At 45.4% G+C, this 17500-nt stretch overlaps 2 protein-coding genes across 5 annotated transcripts in view; both read left to right on the forward strand.

The window, feature by feature from the left end:
• erfl1 (Ets2 repressor factor like 1) overlaps nucleotides 1-10192 on the forward strand; it is a 36253-nt gene extending 26061 nt beyond the window's left edge. Inside the window, exons 2-6 of the mRNA XM_042709128.1 lie at nucleotides 170-246; nucleotides 798-1032; nucleotides 3233-3419; nucleotides 5567-5852; nucleotides 7284-10192. Of these exons, the coding sequence (XP_042565062.1) occupies nucleotides 170-246; nucleotides 798-1032; nucleotides 3233-3419; nucleotides 5567-5852; nucleotides 7284-8176 (1678 nt within the window). The 3' untranslated portion in view covers nucleotides 8177-10192. The remainder of the gene's footprint in view (nucleotides 1-169; nucleotides 247-797; nucleotides 1033-3232; nucleotides 3420-5566; nucleotides 5853-7283) is intronic.
• Nucleotides 10193-13677: 3485 nt separating this feature from the next.
• The window catches only part of arhgef1b (Rho guanine nucleotide exchange factor (GEF) 1b), a 54816-nt gene continuing 50993 nt past the window's right edge, over nucleotides 13678-17500 (forward strand). For 2 of the 4 annotated variants that reach the window (XM_031577050.2, XM_031577051.2), the window contains exon 1: nucleotides 13679-14056. The gene's annotated coding sequence lies outside the window, so the exon portion shown is untranslated. Of the gene's footprint in view, nucleotides 14057-17500 lie in introns of all 4 variants that reach the window. The other 2 variants (XM_031577052.2, XM_031577053.2) reach the window with 2 other exon arrangements.

The raw sequence follows: 17500 nt of genomic DNA on the forward strand, positions 1-17500 counted from the left end.
GTCAGTTTAAATGGAAACTCTTCTGACCTATGGTGTCTACAGTTCTGTAAACAGCTTCGACACATAGGAACAAATGGAGATTTGTGTGTGTGTGTGTGTCTGTGTGTGTGTGAGTGTGTGTGTGCACATTATATCTGACCCTCATATCATGATTGGTTTTTTCCTGCAGGTGTTACGGAGGCATGGACTGCAACTGTGTGAGTGATCTGCTGCTCACGCCCCCTGTCCCAGCACTCTGGACGCCAGGTAAGACCTACACACACACACACACACACACACACACACACACACACACACACACACACACACACACACACACATACACACCGATTCATTCACTCATTATATCATTGTGTCATTCCTTCACCTTAAATGAACAGGATGTGTGTAGCTTACGAGATCATTTATATACCTAGTATAAAGACAAACTAGAATATATTATGAAAATGACATATTGTGTAAAAAAAAGGCAGCTGCTTTGAGCTGAACTGAATAAGCATGAGATTATTCCGTCTCACAAAACATCTTTGTGTGACTTTACATTTTTCAAAGCTAAAAAATAAAATACCATGGCAAATCAACCAAGCATTAAAATAAGACCCTGGCATTTTCCAGTAGGCTTTTGATTCAGTTAGCTAAGACAACAGTCCTCCAGGCCTGAGGCCTGCTATTAAACACAAGAGTCAGTCATCCTCTCAGTGCATCCGTCATCCAGACAGCTCTCCCCTTCGGCCAGCCTCCCAAATAACAGTAGGCCTCATGTACAGCCCGCTGCTTTCCTGCCCCCACTTCCTCAGGCTTTGCCTTCCCAGACTGGGCCTACAAGCCAGAGTCCAGCCCCGGCTCTCGCCAGATCCAGCTGTGGCACTTCATCCTGGAGCTGCTGCAGAAGGAGGAGTACCAGGGGGTGATCGCCTGGCAGGGGGAGTACGGGGAGTTTGTGATCAAAGACCCCGACGAGGTGGCGAAGCTGTGGGGCCAACGGAAATGCAAACCCCACATGAACTATGACAAGCTGAGCCGAGCGCTGAGGTAAGCTCCCCCTGAGATGTGTGTGTGTGTGTGCATGTGTGTGTGTGTGTGTGTGTGTGTTTGTGTGTGTGAGTGTGTGTGTGTGTGTGCGTGTGTGTGCGCGTGTGTGTGTGTGTGTGTGTGTGTGTGTGTGTGTGTGTGTGTGTGCGTGCGTGGTGGCGTGGTGGTGTTTCAACCAGGCAGTACTCTCTCATACTCTCTCTCTTTCTCTTACTCTCGCTTCCTCTGTCTTTGTCATGCTTGTTCTCTCTCTCTTTCATTCTCTCTCTCTCTCTATCTCTTTCATTCTGTGTGTGTGTGTGTGGGAGTGTGTGTGTGTGAGTGTGCGTGTGTGTGCGTGTGTTTTTGTGTATTCCTTAGTGCATTCATTAGTTTGTGTGTGTGTGTGTGTGTGTGTGTGTGTGTGTTTATGTGTGTGTGTGCATGTGTGTGTGTGTGTGTGTGTGTGTGTGTGTGTGTGTGTGTGTGTGTGTGTGTGGTATGTGATTGTGGCACTACTTTTGTGTGTGTATTTCTAGGTGCATCTCTAACATTGTGAGTGTTGTGTTTGTCTGCTTGTGTATGTGGTTCTTGTTATGTACCTTGATTACCCATTTGCTCTCCACTATGTTTAAGTTATGTGTATAAGTTAAGTCTATAAGTTATGTGTATAAGTTAAGTCTATAAGACTCAGTGGTTGCTCTCCCCTATGTTTAAGTTATGTCTATAAGTTAAGTCTATAAGTTAAGTCTATAAGTTATGTGTATAAGTTAAGTCTATAAGTTATGTGTATAAGTTAAGTCTATAAGACTCAGTGGTTGCTCTCCCCTATGTTTAAGTTATGTCTATAAGTTAAGTCTATAAGTTATGTGTATAAGTTATGTCTATAAGTTATGTCTATAAGTTATGTCTATAAGACTCAGTGGTTGCTCTCCCCTATGTTTAAGTTATGTCTATAAGTTAAGTCTATAAGTTAAGTCTGTAAAACTCAGCGGTTGTGGATACCCTGGGGATTCATCTTCACATAGTTTCCCGGCTGACCTTGGTATTAGAGACATGCAAAGGCTGCAATGGTTTCTGTCTTTCCTAAAGAAAAAGGTGTTTCCTCCAGGAATGTCAATACTTTTCATTTTGCATCTTTGAACTTCTAAATGGAAGTTGAAGAGCAGAACGGGGCCCCTATAAAAGCAGCAAAAGTCAATAAGGATTTCAGAATTAAGCCTATTCGAAATGGGCTCAAAGTACCAGGACCTAAATCAAGCCTTGTCCTTTTGGAAAAAAAAGCAACCTTTTACCACAACAACAAACAAACAACAAACACAACAACAACTACAATTTCAGGCCAAAGTTGTCTTATCAAGAGCTTTGAACTTGGCCTTCTCCTTTTCACTCCCTTGTTTATGCAAATCATATGCAATCCCACTCCTCCACTCCTCCCCTGCACCCAGTCCTCCCCCGCGCCCCCCCCGCGCCCCCCTCTGCCCTCTCAGTAATGGGTGCTGTCGCTCCTGTCTAATTGTTATGAATTGGCCAAGGCCATAATTAGCCTCGTTGATTAGCCTTGCTTAATTGCTCAATTTAGGGACAGCGAACAATTGCCACGCAAGGCAAAAGTGAACAAATAATGGGTGGTGGCAGGGTGCTCTGTGTGTGGGTGTGTGTATATACGGAGTGTGTGTGTGCGTGTGTGTGTGTGTGTGTGTGGGTGTGTGTATATATGGAGTGTGTGTGTGCGTGTGTGCATGTGTGTGTGTGTGTGTGTGTGTGTGTGGGTGTGTGTGTGTATGTATGAAGTGTGTGTGGGCAGGCGCGCGTGTGTGTGGGTATGTGTGTGGGTGTGTGTATATACTGAGTGTGTGTGTGTGCGTGTGTGTGTGTGTGTGGGTGTGTGTATATATGGAGTGTGTGTGTGCGTGTGTGCATGTGTGTGTGTGTGTGTGTGTGTGTGTGTGTGTGTGTATGTATGAAGTGTGTGTGGGCAGGCGCGCGTGTGTGTGGGTATGTGTGTGTGTGTGTGTATATACAGTGTGTGTGTGTGTGTGTGTGTGTGTGTGTGTTTGTGTGTGTGTGTGTGTGTGTGTGTGACAGACCAGAGTCTGAGGCCTTATAGGGCAGCATAGATGTTATAACGTATTTTTCGTAAGGAAGCCCCATAGCCTCCTCTATAATGTCAAATGTACAATAATCCTATATCTATCTTCCTTCTCCCTCCCTGGTCCAGGTACTACTACAACAAGCGCATTCTGCACAAAACCAAGGGCAAGCGCTTCACCTACAAGTTCAACTTCAGCAAGGTGGTGCTGGTGAACTATCCCCTGTTCGACATGGCCAGCTCCTCCTTCCTGCTGGCCCAGAACCACTTCAACAGCGGATCAGCGGCACCAGACTGCAGTCCTGTCACCCCCGAGGTACGAAACACACAGTCAGGTCCTGGTTTAACCATCACGCTGTGTACGAAACACACACTTAGGTCCTGGTCTAACACTCACGCTGTGTTTGCAACGTGGTTACACTTGTTGTGGTTCTGGGCAGAATTGACTGGCTTGACTTTTTTTTAAAATAATTATGTATATTTTATAGTTTTTTAGATCCCTATTTAATGATGTTGTGCCGCTCGGTTTTATTCGAAATAAGGGAAATTCACAAAATATTTGAACATACATACAACTAGTGCAAATCTAAATCTAAATGTATCTAAATACAATTTTGTGTTTTTAACAATGCATTTAACAATTAACAACACACATTTAAAATATGAATAAAATATTCATAATAAAATCTGTAATTTAAAACATAATAACACTTCAAATATGACCAGGGTGATTTATGACGAAAATGTACATCTATTCATATCAACACCCAACTGACTGCATTAAATGTGGAATCTTGACAGCCTTTGACAGTCAGACACAACAGATGTTATAATGTTAAATCATTTAAATCTTACTATCATTTATTTTCTCCATTCAAGTAGGTAGGGTGAAGGATGTCATGAATCCTCATGAGTTTAAGATGAAAGATAAGACTATACACAAACAAAACGTCACAAAATAAAACACAACTTCTATGTGTGTGTGTGTTTGAGTATGTGTATAGGCATGATTTAGACTACAATAATCATTGAAAAGCAGAAATGATACAGTGGAAATAACAGACACTTAATAGCAGTAACAGACTTAGTAGCGTATCTTTATTATCTCAACTTCAGTGATGTATGTGTTCTTACACCTACATGTGCTTTTGATGGTAGTCTTGATCAAGACAGCCTGCTGTTCGGCCCCTGCTTAGACCAGAGGAATTCTGTGCACCATTTTCCAGCTATATTTTATTAACTGTTTCTAATAGTGGTTTAGTAGGTATTGGTGTTCTGTCGTTATTCACCTTGAGACATACATTCACTGAAATAATGTTTCTCTTAATGCCAGAGGCAGGCGATAAATAAAAATGTCCGGATAAAGTAGAATGAGCAAAAGGGCTTTATTCAATGACAATACATATTTCAGTATTTTTGGATGAATCTCTTTTGTTTTACAATGAAGGAATATTTCATTCTTAAACTGCAATGGCAGGATAGAGACCTAAGCAATTCCAGCCCCCCTCCTGGTATCATTTATATGGGTTTCTGGGCTCCTATGCATTCTTAAGTGGTAGTCATGAAATTCAAAACGGATCCTGGGACAGAGGTGGGAAAGGTAATGTAAAAGACGAAGTGAAGGAGAAAGTCAGGAGACGGAGTTAAGTGTCCTTAAAACAAAAGAAGACGTTATCCCTCCCTGACACCCTTGTCTTGGATGGCATATACTCATCCCTGTCATCGATTGGATCTGAAAGAAATGAAAGTGGCGAAGGGGGTACTCCGGATCAATGCGCCGTAATTAATGCAGGTTTGTTAAGAGCAATCGAGATCACATAGCTTGGAAGTACAGTCCCGCCTTTCAAACTCAGAGCTGAGAAGTGACAGAATTTATTGATCTCCTCAGCGCGGAGGGAAAAAAGAGACGAGATCTCCGCTGTCTGTCCCGTGGGAGTCCCGTGACGACTTTGCCGTTTCCTTTATTTGGCGCCAATCCTCCCTCCCACGTTTAAGCCTCCCTCGTCTTGTCGCTCACCTCCCCTTCAGGACGTTCCCGTCGACTCCTTGTCGGGCATGGCTCTGTCTTCTGCAGTTTTGGCTCAGATCAGAGCAGGCCTTGACGCATGCAATGACAGGACGACTCAAAGCAGACCCACCTTCCCACCGCGAGCGGAGAGACGCGCTGTGGTCGTTAATTCGGTTGCCTAAACTTCGCCTGGCTCTCGGGTGCTGAAAATCCCACCCACACGTGATATCGGCGTTCTGTTAAGATTTCCACCTGATTTCCACCTCACCTGCTTGTGCCCACCCAGATCCTTTTCCATTTTTTTTGTGTCAAATTCAGACTATGACATCTGCCGTATCCACAGAAATCTTTTTTTTTAACAGTCATTAATCACATTAACTACAGATTAGTGCACAGATGAAAAAACAAAAACGATAGGCATATATGTGGGTATTTAATCTGCTCTTCCTTTTTAGTTAGTTCCATTGAAATCATTGTCTTATACTGTGTGGCTTGGTGCACATCTTATAAATAATCTCCTTTTCTCTCTCTCTCTCTCTCCTCTCCAGGCCCTTCAGTCGCTGTTCCCTCGCCTGCCCGAGGCCAGCCGCGGCGGCTCTCTGTTTGACCGCACTGGAGGGGCCCCGGGACCCGAAGGGGACAAGCTGCGCCTGGACGCCTTCCCTTTCCTGGGCTCAGGTGTGGGAGCGAGGGAGAGGAGAGAGGCTCTTCTTGAGAGGGTAGTTCCAGCCTTGGCGGCAGGTGAGTCAACCTTGACAGGAAGACTTGGTATTTTTTGGCCCCGAGAAGGGGAAACAAAAAACTGAGAGAGAATGAGGGACAGAGAGAAAAGTATGTTTAACAGGGTGAGACATGAGAGAGAGAGAAAAGAGAGAGAGAAAGAGAGAGAGAGAGGGGTAGATTTAATAGGTGAGAGACGGGAAGTTGGCAGTCTGATGCTGGGATATGGTTTTGATGTGAGTGCACCAATTTATATTTTCCTTGTCTCATTTTCAATCAGAGCTCGAACCCTTTCCCGAGTTACAGCGTGTGTGTGTGTGTGTGTGTGTGTGTGTGTGTGTGCGTGTGTGTGTGTGTGTGTGCGTTGTCAGCAGGCTACACCCCCCCCCCCCGTATGCACTCCTTTGTCTCTGTGATCACTCTGTACAGCAGAGACGCAGTGTAGTAGAAAGCATCACATGTGTGTGTGTGTGTGTGTGTGTGTATGTGTGCATGTGTGAGGTGTTGCGTGCAACCTACAGCAACCTCCCCACCACCCCCACCCCTGCTGTGCACACACACACTCTGTTTGTCCTCGGGTCCTGTTCCTCCCTCTCTCCCTTTTCTCCTTCCCATGTGCCCCCCCTGTCCTAATCCCTTCCCAGGCAGGAAGGCCCTAATTGAGGGTGCAGGCTTCAGTTTGTGGCCTGTGGGCGCCCATTACTGTGTTTTCATAAGCAAGTGAGGCCTGCCTGCCTGACTGATTCAATATTCATGTGTCTGCCAGCTACTCCAGGGCCAACACACAGAGAGACACACACACACACACACACACACACACACACACACACACACACACAGAGAGACTGTACCACTGTCAAATTAGTCCTGCATAGCAAATAACAGAGGGGGAGAAGAGGGGGTGGGGGGAGAGAAGGAGTGAGAGAGCGGGAAAAGGGAGAGGGAAAGAGAGAGGGAAAGAGAGAGGGTGAGAAGCAGGGAGGGAGGCGGAGAAGCAGAGACAGATGTGAGGATGAGGAAGAGAAGAGAAGAGGAGAGAAGTCAGGAGGGTGGATGGGGAAGAGTTGTTTTGTACAGAGGGAAAAAACATGGCATCTACAGCATGCAATATTACACAGCATGAAGCACTGGCTCACCCCCCAACATTCCACATACAGCAGGATTTCTGTGAAAATAGATTTATTAGCTGCAACTTTCCTTTTTTTTTTTTTAGACTTGTTGATCTAGGTTGCATCTGCATTCTGTGTATTTTTTTAATAACGTTATACACTGCGATAAATGAACACGCTGAAATTATAATTAAACTGAATTCAAATTCTGGGGTTTGAATCTTGCCATAGTTAGCAGTGCTTTTTGGTTTCTCTAATTAGCGAGGTGAAAAAAGGAATAATGTAAATATAATCAGACGGAGTGCCGAGATGTTCCTAACGCTGTGTCTCTCTTCTCCCCCAGGGGCCCCTTGTTACTCCAAACCTCCGTCCCTGTTGGGTCCTTACCCCCGTAACCCCCCCTTCGACTACCCGTGGGGCTTTAACCCCTACCTCCCAGGGGCCTTCTCACTCAACAACTGCCCTAAACTGCCCCCTGGCTCCCTCTACCCCTCCCACTTCTACCCTAACCCACTGCAGACCAGCCTGTCCCAGCTGCCCCACCCGTTCTCCTCCCTCTTGCCCCCGGGTGACACAGAGGCAGCAGACAGGGGCGGGGCCCAGTCCGGAGGGACCAATGGCGTGGCGGGAGGGCAGCCCCCGAGACTGTGCATCCCGCCCTACCCCGGGTCCCTTGGCCGAGCGGAGCTGGCGAGCGGAGGCGCCGCTCTGGGGGACAGGGAGCGAGGGGACCCCATCGTGCCCGGAGCCGGAGGGGCCCTGGGGCTGGGGCTCGGGCTGGGGCTGGGGCTGGGGATCGGAGGGATCGGCCTGGGAGGGCTGGGTGGACGGCAGAGCCCCTCTGAGCGGCGCATCGGCGGCGGCGTGAAGCAGGACCCGGAGTCCGACTCAGACCTGGAGATCACGGACCTGAGCGACTGCAGCTCGGACAACGAGACGGACTTCGGCCTGGCCAAGGGCCCGCGGCTGGTCGTCCGCTCGCAGGGCCTCGGGGTGAAGGCCGGAGGGGTCGCCAGTGCCCTGCCACCCCTGTCCCCCCACCCCCTGAAGAGTCTGGTGCCCCTGACACCTCCACCGCCCTCCCTCCCTCCAACCCTGACCCCAGCACTGCCTCGCTCCCTCTCTCGCTCCCTCTCTCCCTCCCTCTCTCGCTCCCTCTCTCCCTCCCTCTCTCCCTCCCTCACGCTGGTGGACCACCACAGAGAGACAGAGACTCTCAAACTGGCTCAGAGTTAATGGATTGTCCTCACGACTCTTGACATCTCCAACACCCCCTCCTCTCTTTCTCTGCTTTTCTCTTACCTTTCCCTCCCTCCCTCTCTTTCCTTTCTTACTTGCTTCCCTCTCATTTAAAAACATGATCTTTGGTTGACGTATCTGATTCCAGTTTGCACTTTTGACTATTTCTTCTGAGTTGCTTCCTCTCTCTCTCTGTGCAGTCTCGTCCTATATCTCTATTTTTGCTTCACCTTAGCATTTCTGTTTTTTTATTTTTTTTCAAAGTGATAAATTCACCCCCCCCCCCCCCACCCCACCCAAAAAAACAACAAAACCAGAATTGGATGCTGTGGTACTCCCATGCATAATGCAAATGTAGCAAGCACTCAAAGCACCTTGAAATAACCTATAAAGTGAAGTGGTGAAGGTTCGATTGAAGAGACATTGCCTAACATTTTAAACGCGCATAACATTTTATGAAATGCAACGAGCCAGCCAGCCAGCCAGCCAGCCAGCCAGCCATGGGAACCATTAGGAGTGGTCCTATACCATGTAGTTGCATTGCACATTGTACAGGAATTCTCTTTACAACTCTCTTACTAACTCTCTGACTTGTTCAGTGGGTTACACATAATTTGGATCAAATCAACGGCTTAAGAAGCAGACAAAGTGCACCAACTGTCTTTGTGAATGTATGGGTTCCGAGCGCTGCTGTAAGGAGACATACCTGGCTGTGTGCGGCGAGGAGACGCAATAAAGGCAACAACAAAAGCAGTATTAAAGTGGTAGTGCTACATTGCTGCAATAAGACATCTGTATGTAGTGTATGTGTTTTTTTATCAGGCAGTTTGGTGTTTTGAAACACTGTCAAACACTGCCACCTAGTGGCGTGTTATAGTTCCTGTAAGGGAGTGAGGACAGGAACCAGGGTTGGGCCAGGAACCTTATTATTTCTCATATCCCTCATTCTGAGATGATGTTTCTTTTCTTACATTGTTTGTAATCGATTAATTACATTTAGACGTTTCAAGCTTTTATTTATCTTGACATTTTGTCACGCACCGTTTTTTTTTCACGTCTACCTTGCATTGTGTGTGAACCAGTCTGTGAGTAGTTTTGTCTTGATAATTGGCACAGAAATGGGGAGAAAAATAGAGAGTGTACAAGTATCTAAGAATTTGTATCTATATTTCAATGTATATATTTTAATATTGTGTACATTGCATTTAATTATTATGTCTATTATATCAGATAGGTGTATTGATGTGAGTTCTGTATTTACATGAAAAAACTAATATTTGGAGAACAATAACTATTGGTGTATCATGGAATGATGTAACAAAACAGCAGAGCAACTGTGCTCTGATTTTTTTTAAATTATTCTTTCTATTCATTTATTTATTTATAATGCTGAAGACCGTGTTTGGACAGAGAATAGTGGAATATTTTTTCCTCACCTCCTGCTAATTGTGCCCCTTGGTCTTTTCTCCAGATGCTCTGAGAGGAACTACTGAGTTGAAACACGCTGCCAGCTTCGTTTACTTTGCTTCCCGTCCCATGGTGCTGTGCCGTAATTAGTCAAATGTGAATAATATTGGTTGCTGCACATCCATTTTGAAAAAAAAAAATGATAATAAAAAAAAAAAATCAGTCAATCCTTGTTTCTTCGATAGCAGATAGCAAAAGTGCATCAGTACTTCACCAGTTTAAAGAACTGTATAGTATAGAATGATGCCAAGCACTGAGCACAATAAGGGTGGAATTTGTGAAGAGAAACAATTCAGGATCTGCACATCACATATAAAATGTAATCCTCATTGTGACTCAGGCCACGACCGGTAGACTGAGACTACAGACACCCATCCCATTCCCTAGGCGTTCTTTATTGTACAGTATTGAGACATAAATGTAAATATACTTTTCTTTGTGTATTTGTGTGTGAACACATCAGAATAATTTTACCATGCAGTGAAATTATGAGTCTTCTGCCTTTTGTTTGTTTAATTGTAAAGATGAAAAATGAAAAGGAACATTTAAAAAAAAAAAAAAAAATACAAACGATATCTTCAAAAAGCAATAAAGGTTATTCTGGAGGTAGCTGACGTGTGTCTGACTCAATTGTGTATTGCGTGACCAAAAAAGCTCTCTGGTTTTAGTGAATAATACAGGTGTTGATTAAGTGGAAAAACCTGATATCACACACACCATCAGAGGTGGGTGAGAATCTGGTAGGTATGCTAATCCTGTTCAGTTTGGAACTATAGACAATCTGTCACTGGTAAACCTCCTCCGGCTGTCTCAGTCTGTCTTTATGTGATGGTGCAGTATACTGGCTGATCAGAGAGAGACAACACAGGATGTGAGGTGGGGCCTACGGGTTTGACTCGGACAACACAGGAAGTGAGGTGGTGCCTACGGGTTTGACTCGGACAACACAGGAAGTGAGGTGGGGCCTACGGGTTTGACTCGGACAACACAGGAAGTGAGGTGGGGCCTACGGGTTTGACTCGGACAACACAGGATGTGAGGTGGGGCCTACGGGTTTGACTCGGACAACACAGGATGTGAGGTGGGGCCTACGGGTTTGACTCGGACAACACAGGATGTGAGGTGGTGCCTGTTCTTCTGTTATGACTCCTCAGAGTAGAACGTAACGCAGGGTAGCGTTGTCCTGCTACATCTTCGATCCCAGATGCTCTCACGTCTCTCTGATAATGCTCATCTGATTGCTGTAATATTACTTCTCATAATCCTCACGGCTCATACAGTGGGGAAAATAAGTATTTGAACCCCTGCCGATTTCGCAAGTTTGGCCACTTGCAAAGAAATGTGTGATCTATAATTGTAATACTAGGTGTATTTTAACAGTGAGAAACAGAATATCAACAAAAAAATCCAGAAAACTGCATGTTATAACATTTATGACTTAATTTGCATTTGATGCAGAAAATAATTATTTGAACCCCTAGCAAAACATGACTTAGTACTTGGTGGAATAACCCTTGTTGGCAAGCACAGACGTCAGACTTTTCTTGAAGTTGGTCACCAGGTTTACACACATCTCAGGAGGGATTTTGGTCCAGTCCTCTTTGCAGATCCTCTCCAAATTCTTAAGGTTGCGTTTTCAATGGGAGGGAATGAGGGAATGAGGTTCAAGCCCAATATTCCACATTACATGGCCCCATCCATAGTCCCCTCGATGCAGTGGAGTCGTCCGGTACCCTTGGCAGAGAAACAGCCCCAAAGCATAATGTTTCCACCTCCATGCTTGACAGTGGGGATGGTGTCATATTCAGCATTCTTCCCCCTCCAAACGCGGCAAGTCGAGTTGATGCCAAAGAGCTTGATTTTGGTCTCATCTGACCACATCCTGTCTCCCAATCCTCTATAGAATCATTCAAGTGTTCATTGGCAAACTTCAGACGGCCCTGTACATGTGCTTCCTTGAGCAGGGGGACCTTGCGAGTTCTGCAGTACTTCAAACCATTACGGCGTAGTGTGTTGCCAATGGTTTTCTTGGTGACTGTGGTCCCAGCTGCCTTGAGATCATTCACAAGCTCTCCCTGTGTAGTTCTGGGGTTATTCTGCACCTTTTGGATGATCACCGATACCGCACAAGGGGATATCTTGCATGGAGCCCCAGACCTAGAGTGATGGACAGTTGTTTGGTGTTGCTTCCATTTACGAATAATCGCACCAATAGTTGTCTGCTTCTCACCAAGCTGCTTGCCGATGGTTTTGTAACCCATTCCAGCCTTGTGCAGGTCTACAATCTTATCTCTGACGTCCTTGGTCAACTCTTTGGTCTTTGACTTATCTGTGTGCTTCTTGGGCACATAACTGGTCATTGGGAGCCAGAATTCTTGCTGTTTGCTTGGGGGTTCAAATACTTATTTTCTGCATCAAATACAAATAAAGTCATGAATGTTATAAAAAGCAGTTTTCTGGATTTGTTTGTTGATATTCTATTTCTCATTATTAAAATACACCTACCATCACAATTATAGATCACACATTTCTTTGCAAGTGGCCAAACTTGCGAAATCGGCAGGGGTTCAAATACTTATTTTCCCCACTGTATATGAGGGCCCTGTTTTAACATGAACAAATAAGACAATTAAAACAATTTTTTATAAAAGCTAATTATTCTCATGTTTTCCTACACATTAGAATCAGTCATATTTCGGAGTACTAAAGGTTATGAACCAGATCATGGCAGGACAACATGGTATTATCAGATTACATTTTAGTTAAATGGAAATGAAATGCCTTAGCATCAATAATACATAATCTTCCTGCACATTTTGGTTATTCCTGTGCATTATAAACTATACGTCTTGTTTCAGGTGGTTCACTGTGATGTTTTTACCCTGGACAATGAGGTTCAGATGCATTAAAGGTTACATGCAAGATGCATACAATTATGTTTAGAATTCTACATTATGTTTAGTAAAGGGGCCCATGATTTTTTTTACTGTACTTATCATCATTATTATTATTGGTGTAAAAGCATTTGTTATGTTTTGATTTGTAATGTTTTGATTTGAAGTAAAATTTCAATCCCTGACATTTGGCATTTGCTCCACTACATCCACAAGGGGGCGTCTCAAACAAATGCTACGATTTGCTCTCGCTGTCAACGTTGGACATACACTACAGAACTAATTTATTTAGAAATGATGCATCATATATAGTGTACAGTACACACACACACACACACACACACACACACACACACACACACACACACACACACACACACACACACACACACACACACACACACACACACACTCACACTCACACACACACTAACAATCATATTCAAAGAGGTAATGGCATTCCAACATAATAGGAGTTTGGTCCCCTGTGTTACTGAAAGCCTCTGCCCTTGCAGGATATAGTTTGTGTTGGGATGAAAGATGGGCAGGAAATGAAAACACTCAAATAGATGAAAAACTCTGATTGTTACCCACTTCCTGCACAGACACACAGACACACACACTCTCTCTCTCTTTGTGTGTGTGTGTGTGTGTGTGTGTGTGTGTGTGTGTGTGTGTGTGTGTGTGTGTGATAGAGAGAGAGAGAGAGAGAGAGAGAGAGAATTTGACAGATTTCACCTGTACAGTAAAAGTTTACATTCTCTCTCTCTTTCTCACACACACACACACACACACACAAACTATATATCCATAAACTAGGCTACATGCAAAAGATATTTGACAAACTGTAGTTTCACATCATGGCAATAACTCTTTATTTTTGAGGCAAAAAGGCTAGTCTATAGTCAAACTTTGACCAAGCCTTCGGGTTAATACAATCTTAACAATCCTGTGTTGTAAGAGAAAAATCCCGTAAGTAGGCTAGACCAGCCAGTAACAAATTCAATTCGCAAATGATTTTGGCCCTGGTCCTAAATTTTAGTGTGCCAAGTATGAAATCAGCATATTGATTAAGTGCTGAGGCCCCGGAGCGATGCGTGCCCACGAAAAAGACGTCCGGCTCGTTGAAACTGAGTCAACCCCTCCAATGTAAAACGTTGAACGGAACTAAACGCAGCAGAGGCGAGGTTTTTTTTTTCTCATTGGTGGTAGATGTTGAACAGGAAGAACAAGTCGACGGAAAAGTTGCGTGTGAAAGATGTTTTAAATCAAACTGGTTCCCTAAAGGGATAAAAAGATAGCCATCAAATACACGTATTAATACATTGTCTGTGCTACTTATTCATTCATTTGCCTTCTGGAGACTACGGTATACAAATCGACTGGGTTTTCCTGGCGTTTTCTGCACTTGAAATCGTACTTCCGCATAGGCTACAATGTTTTTTTCGACCAACACTCAACTTTCGAACAGGAAACCTTATTAGAGGCTTACCCGACCGTTTGTCCTTCTTAAGAGGTAAGTCATCTTTAACGTAATGTGTGATTTAAGACACACTTCTCACACTTTGTCATTTACTCTTTCACTGTAACATGCGAAGAAAATGGTTTCATTGCTGAAATTGTTTGGCTTGCTAAACTGGAGCAGCCAGCTAACGTTAGCAGACCAGACTAGCCAGTCAGATAGCAAGCGTCTAGTCCGGGTACAGGAATGTTATGCTTGGCTGCAATAGCCTATAGCCAAAACTAAATTACAGCAACTAGCAAAATAATTGGTTTCAGCATGGAATGCTTTGTTTCCCACTGTCACAATATGGTTACAAAGTTTCCTCTGGCGTTCTGTCTGAGAATGAGAACGTATTAACATTGTGTTCTATCAAGCGAGACATTTGCTGAAAACGCAAATGCCGACAACAGCAGTAAGCAGTATCGTTACCGCTGCTAACTTCACTAATACTTTGTAATATAGATGTAATTGGCATGCTGTGTAACATTGAAATGGTTATTCAGCCTAAGTCAGACATGTAATCACTATCGTTACAGAAGCTAGATATTTTAGAGTAGCCTGCCCACAAGTGTATTGCTTGCTTAAATCCTAATGAGCGAAACAGGAAATATGCATGTTATGTTTAAATTACTTGAACATTTGTACATATCATCAGGCTGTACATCGTCACCATCGGACCCAAAAAGGTATAATTAAACGTGACGAGAGACAAATCCCACGTTGCTGTTGTCTACTCTTCTGTTAGCTGTGTTTGTCTTGTCATCGTTGCAGTCAGACCACCAAAAGAGTTTATTAGTAGAGTAATTGGTGACTGGTTAGGCTATCTGACTGACAGTTAGACACAAAGACCCCACTTGTAATCCCCCCTCAGTGACCATCGACTTCTGCGGATCTAATCAGTCTTTAAGCTGAAATCAAAGGTTTCCATTTAGACTGGGGTAGTCCCCAATTCGCCTCATAATACGCCATGTTTTTGTGATGGACTGGGGGAAATAATAACTGTTTAAATGGCATCACCTTTGGAAAGAGATGAGGCATGGCCCACTGCCCTGACCTTTGTCTTGAGGGGAAAAGTACAATAGGCCTATCCGCCATGTTCGCTTCTGTGTGTGATAGAGCTACTTTGAATTCATATCAAGGAGCAGCTCTTGAAATACCACAGTGCTTATGAGTAATTGGGCAGTCATTTGAAAAGAAATGTTCACCTTTGCAAATTCCGGTAAGACTGGCAGCTACACTGAACTGTGAATGGCCCAAAAGCATTTGGATGAAACCAACGACTACAAGGCTGGATTAAAAAAAAAGAGAGGCTGTGTTTTTTTTTCCTTCTCTGTGGGGCTGTATGGCAGTGTGCTGCATGTTGTGGTGTAGTCTGCTGCTGAGGTGTGTGTTTTTTGGCGGCAGCGTGTGCAGGTGAAGCTCCTTTGTGCCAGCTTTGGGTCCTCGTGAGAAACGGGGTCTGCCACTTCCCTTTCCTGTCTAGAGGCTTCTCTTACTCCTTCGTTTGTTCGGCTTCTTTCTTTCTTCCTTTCTTTCTTTCTTCCTTTCTCTCTCTCTCTCTTTCTCTGTGTTCTTCTCGCACACGGTCTCTCATACTAGCAAGTATGGTCTTGTCTAATGCCCAAAGGCTACTGTCCCTTTCTTTTAAAAGAATGTGGACTATTTCATTTTATATCCTGCTTCTTTCTCTCACTCTCCTTCTCCCTCTCTCGCCATCACTCCTTCCATCTGACAGACTTTAGATCATCCTAGTGTGTGTGTGACGTGACACAGCTTATTTTATCAGCTCATTCAAGAGGCCGCCACCGGTGGTGGTAGCACTCATCGGCCGAGGGATTCTCTCAATGCACACACACACACACACACTCACACACACACACACACACACACACACACACACACAGCTAGCTAGCCTGTAGCCTCCAGTCTGAAACTGTGTACCCTAACTTTCAAATCATGCCCTCCGTCATTTGTCAGTGGCCATCAGGACTGATAGATTAGCTCCACTGGTCTGTGGGCCATTGATTGGCTGGGCTTGGCTGTGGTGGTGTGTATTGACTAAGCCTGGTTGCCTGTGGGACTGTTTTTTGCAGGGCTGTGTTGGGCAGTGTGTGTGTGTGTGTGTGTGTGTGTGCAGCCCTGCTGGCCCGAACTGGGTGAAGCTATTTTGGGGACTGTGTTTGGTGTGTGTGTCCATCTATGGCTGTGTTCGATGGCTTTGTTCTTGCCCTCTGCTGACCCGTCGCTAAGGCCTCCTGAGGCTGGGTTATGGCTGTGTAGTGTGTGTGTGTGTGAGTGCGGCTCTGTGCTGGGTTATGTGTGTGTGTGTGTGGCTCTGTGCTGGGTTATGGCTGTGTAGTGTGTGTGTGTGTGTGTGTGTGTGTGTGTGTGGCTCTGTGATGGGTTATGGCTGTGTAGTGTGAGTGTGTGTGTGTGTGTGTGTGTGTGTGTGTGTGGCTCTGTGATGGGTTATGGCTGTGTAGTGTGTGTGTGTGTGTGTGTGAGTGTGAGTGCGGCTCTGTGCTGGGCTTTTGCAAGAGGTGTGAGCACCGTGCCGGTCTTGGCTCCTGGTTCGAGAGTCACAGGTGAGTCACAGGTGAGTCACAGGCGAGACGCGGGCCAGACGCGGGCCAGACGCGGGCCAGACGCAGGCGAGCGTCTCGTACTCCGCTCCTGTCCAGACTGACTGGTTGCTGCTGTGCCGAGACATCTGGCTGAGAAGCGTCCAGGTGTCTGCCTGAGGACTGCAGGAAAATGGACGACACACCCTCTCTCAGGCATCTCGCTGCCGTGCTCCTGTTTGTTATGAAAACATGTGTGTGTGTGTGTGTGTGTGTGTGTGTGTGTGTGTGTGTGTGCGCATGCACGCATGTTTGTGCACAGGAGTGGAGAGAATGACGCTATGGCTTGTTCCCGGCAGCAGGAGAAGGCACTCTCTGTGGGAGAGTTAGGGGGTGATGTGTCAACTCTCTCTGGCTGTGTGTGTGTGTCAACTCTCTCTGGCTGCTGGGGGAGTCTGAAGTCTGCCTGGGCAGCGCAGCGCAGGGCATGGCAGGGCAGGGCAGGGCAGCGCAGGGAGGAGGGCACTGGCCCTTGGCACTGAACACAGGCAGCCTGTCCAGGGTGGCGTGTGGAGGAATCAACAGCTCTCTGTGTTGCCACCGGAGCTCTTTTGGTGTGTTGTTGTGTGAGAGTTCATTTGTGTGTGAGTGTGTGTGTGTGTGTGTGTGAGAGAGTGTGAGTGAATTTAGGGGAAGCCCATATTCCAGGCTGATGCCCCTTACAAGTGCAAGACAATGTGAGTGTGTGTAGAGTGTGAATTCTGTAAGGTGTGTGTGTGTGTGTGTGTGTGTGTGTGTGTGTGTGTGTGTGTGTGTGTGTGTGTGTGTGTGTGTGTGTGTGTGTGTGTGTGTGTGTGTGTGTGTGTGTGTGTGTGGTTAATCAACGTTTTCCTGT

Source organism: Clupea harengus, chromosome 11 (genome assembly GCF_900700415.2).
Source record: "Clupea harengus chromosome 11, Ch_v2.0.2, whole genome shotgun sequence".
Taxonomy (NCBI): Eukaryota; Metazoa; Chordata; class Actinopteri; order Clupeiformes; family Clupeidae; genus Clupea; species Clupea harengus.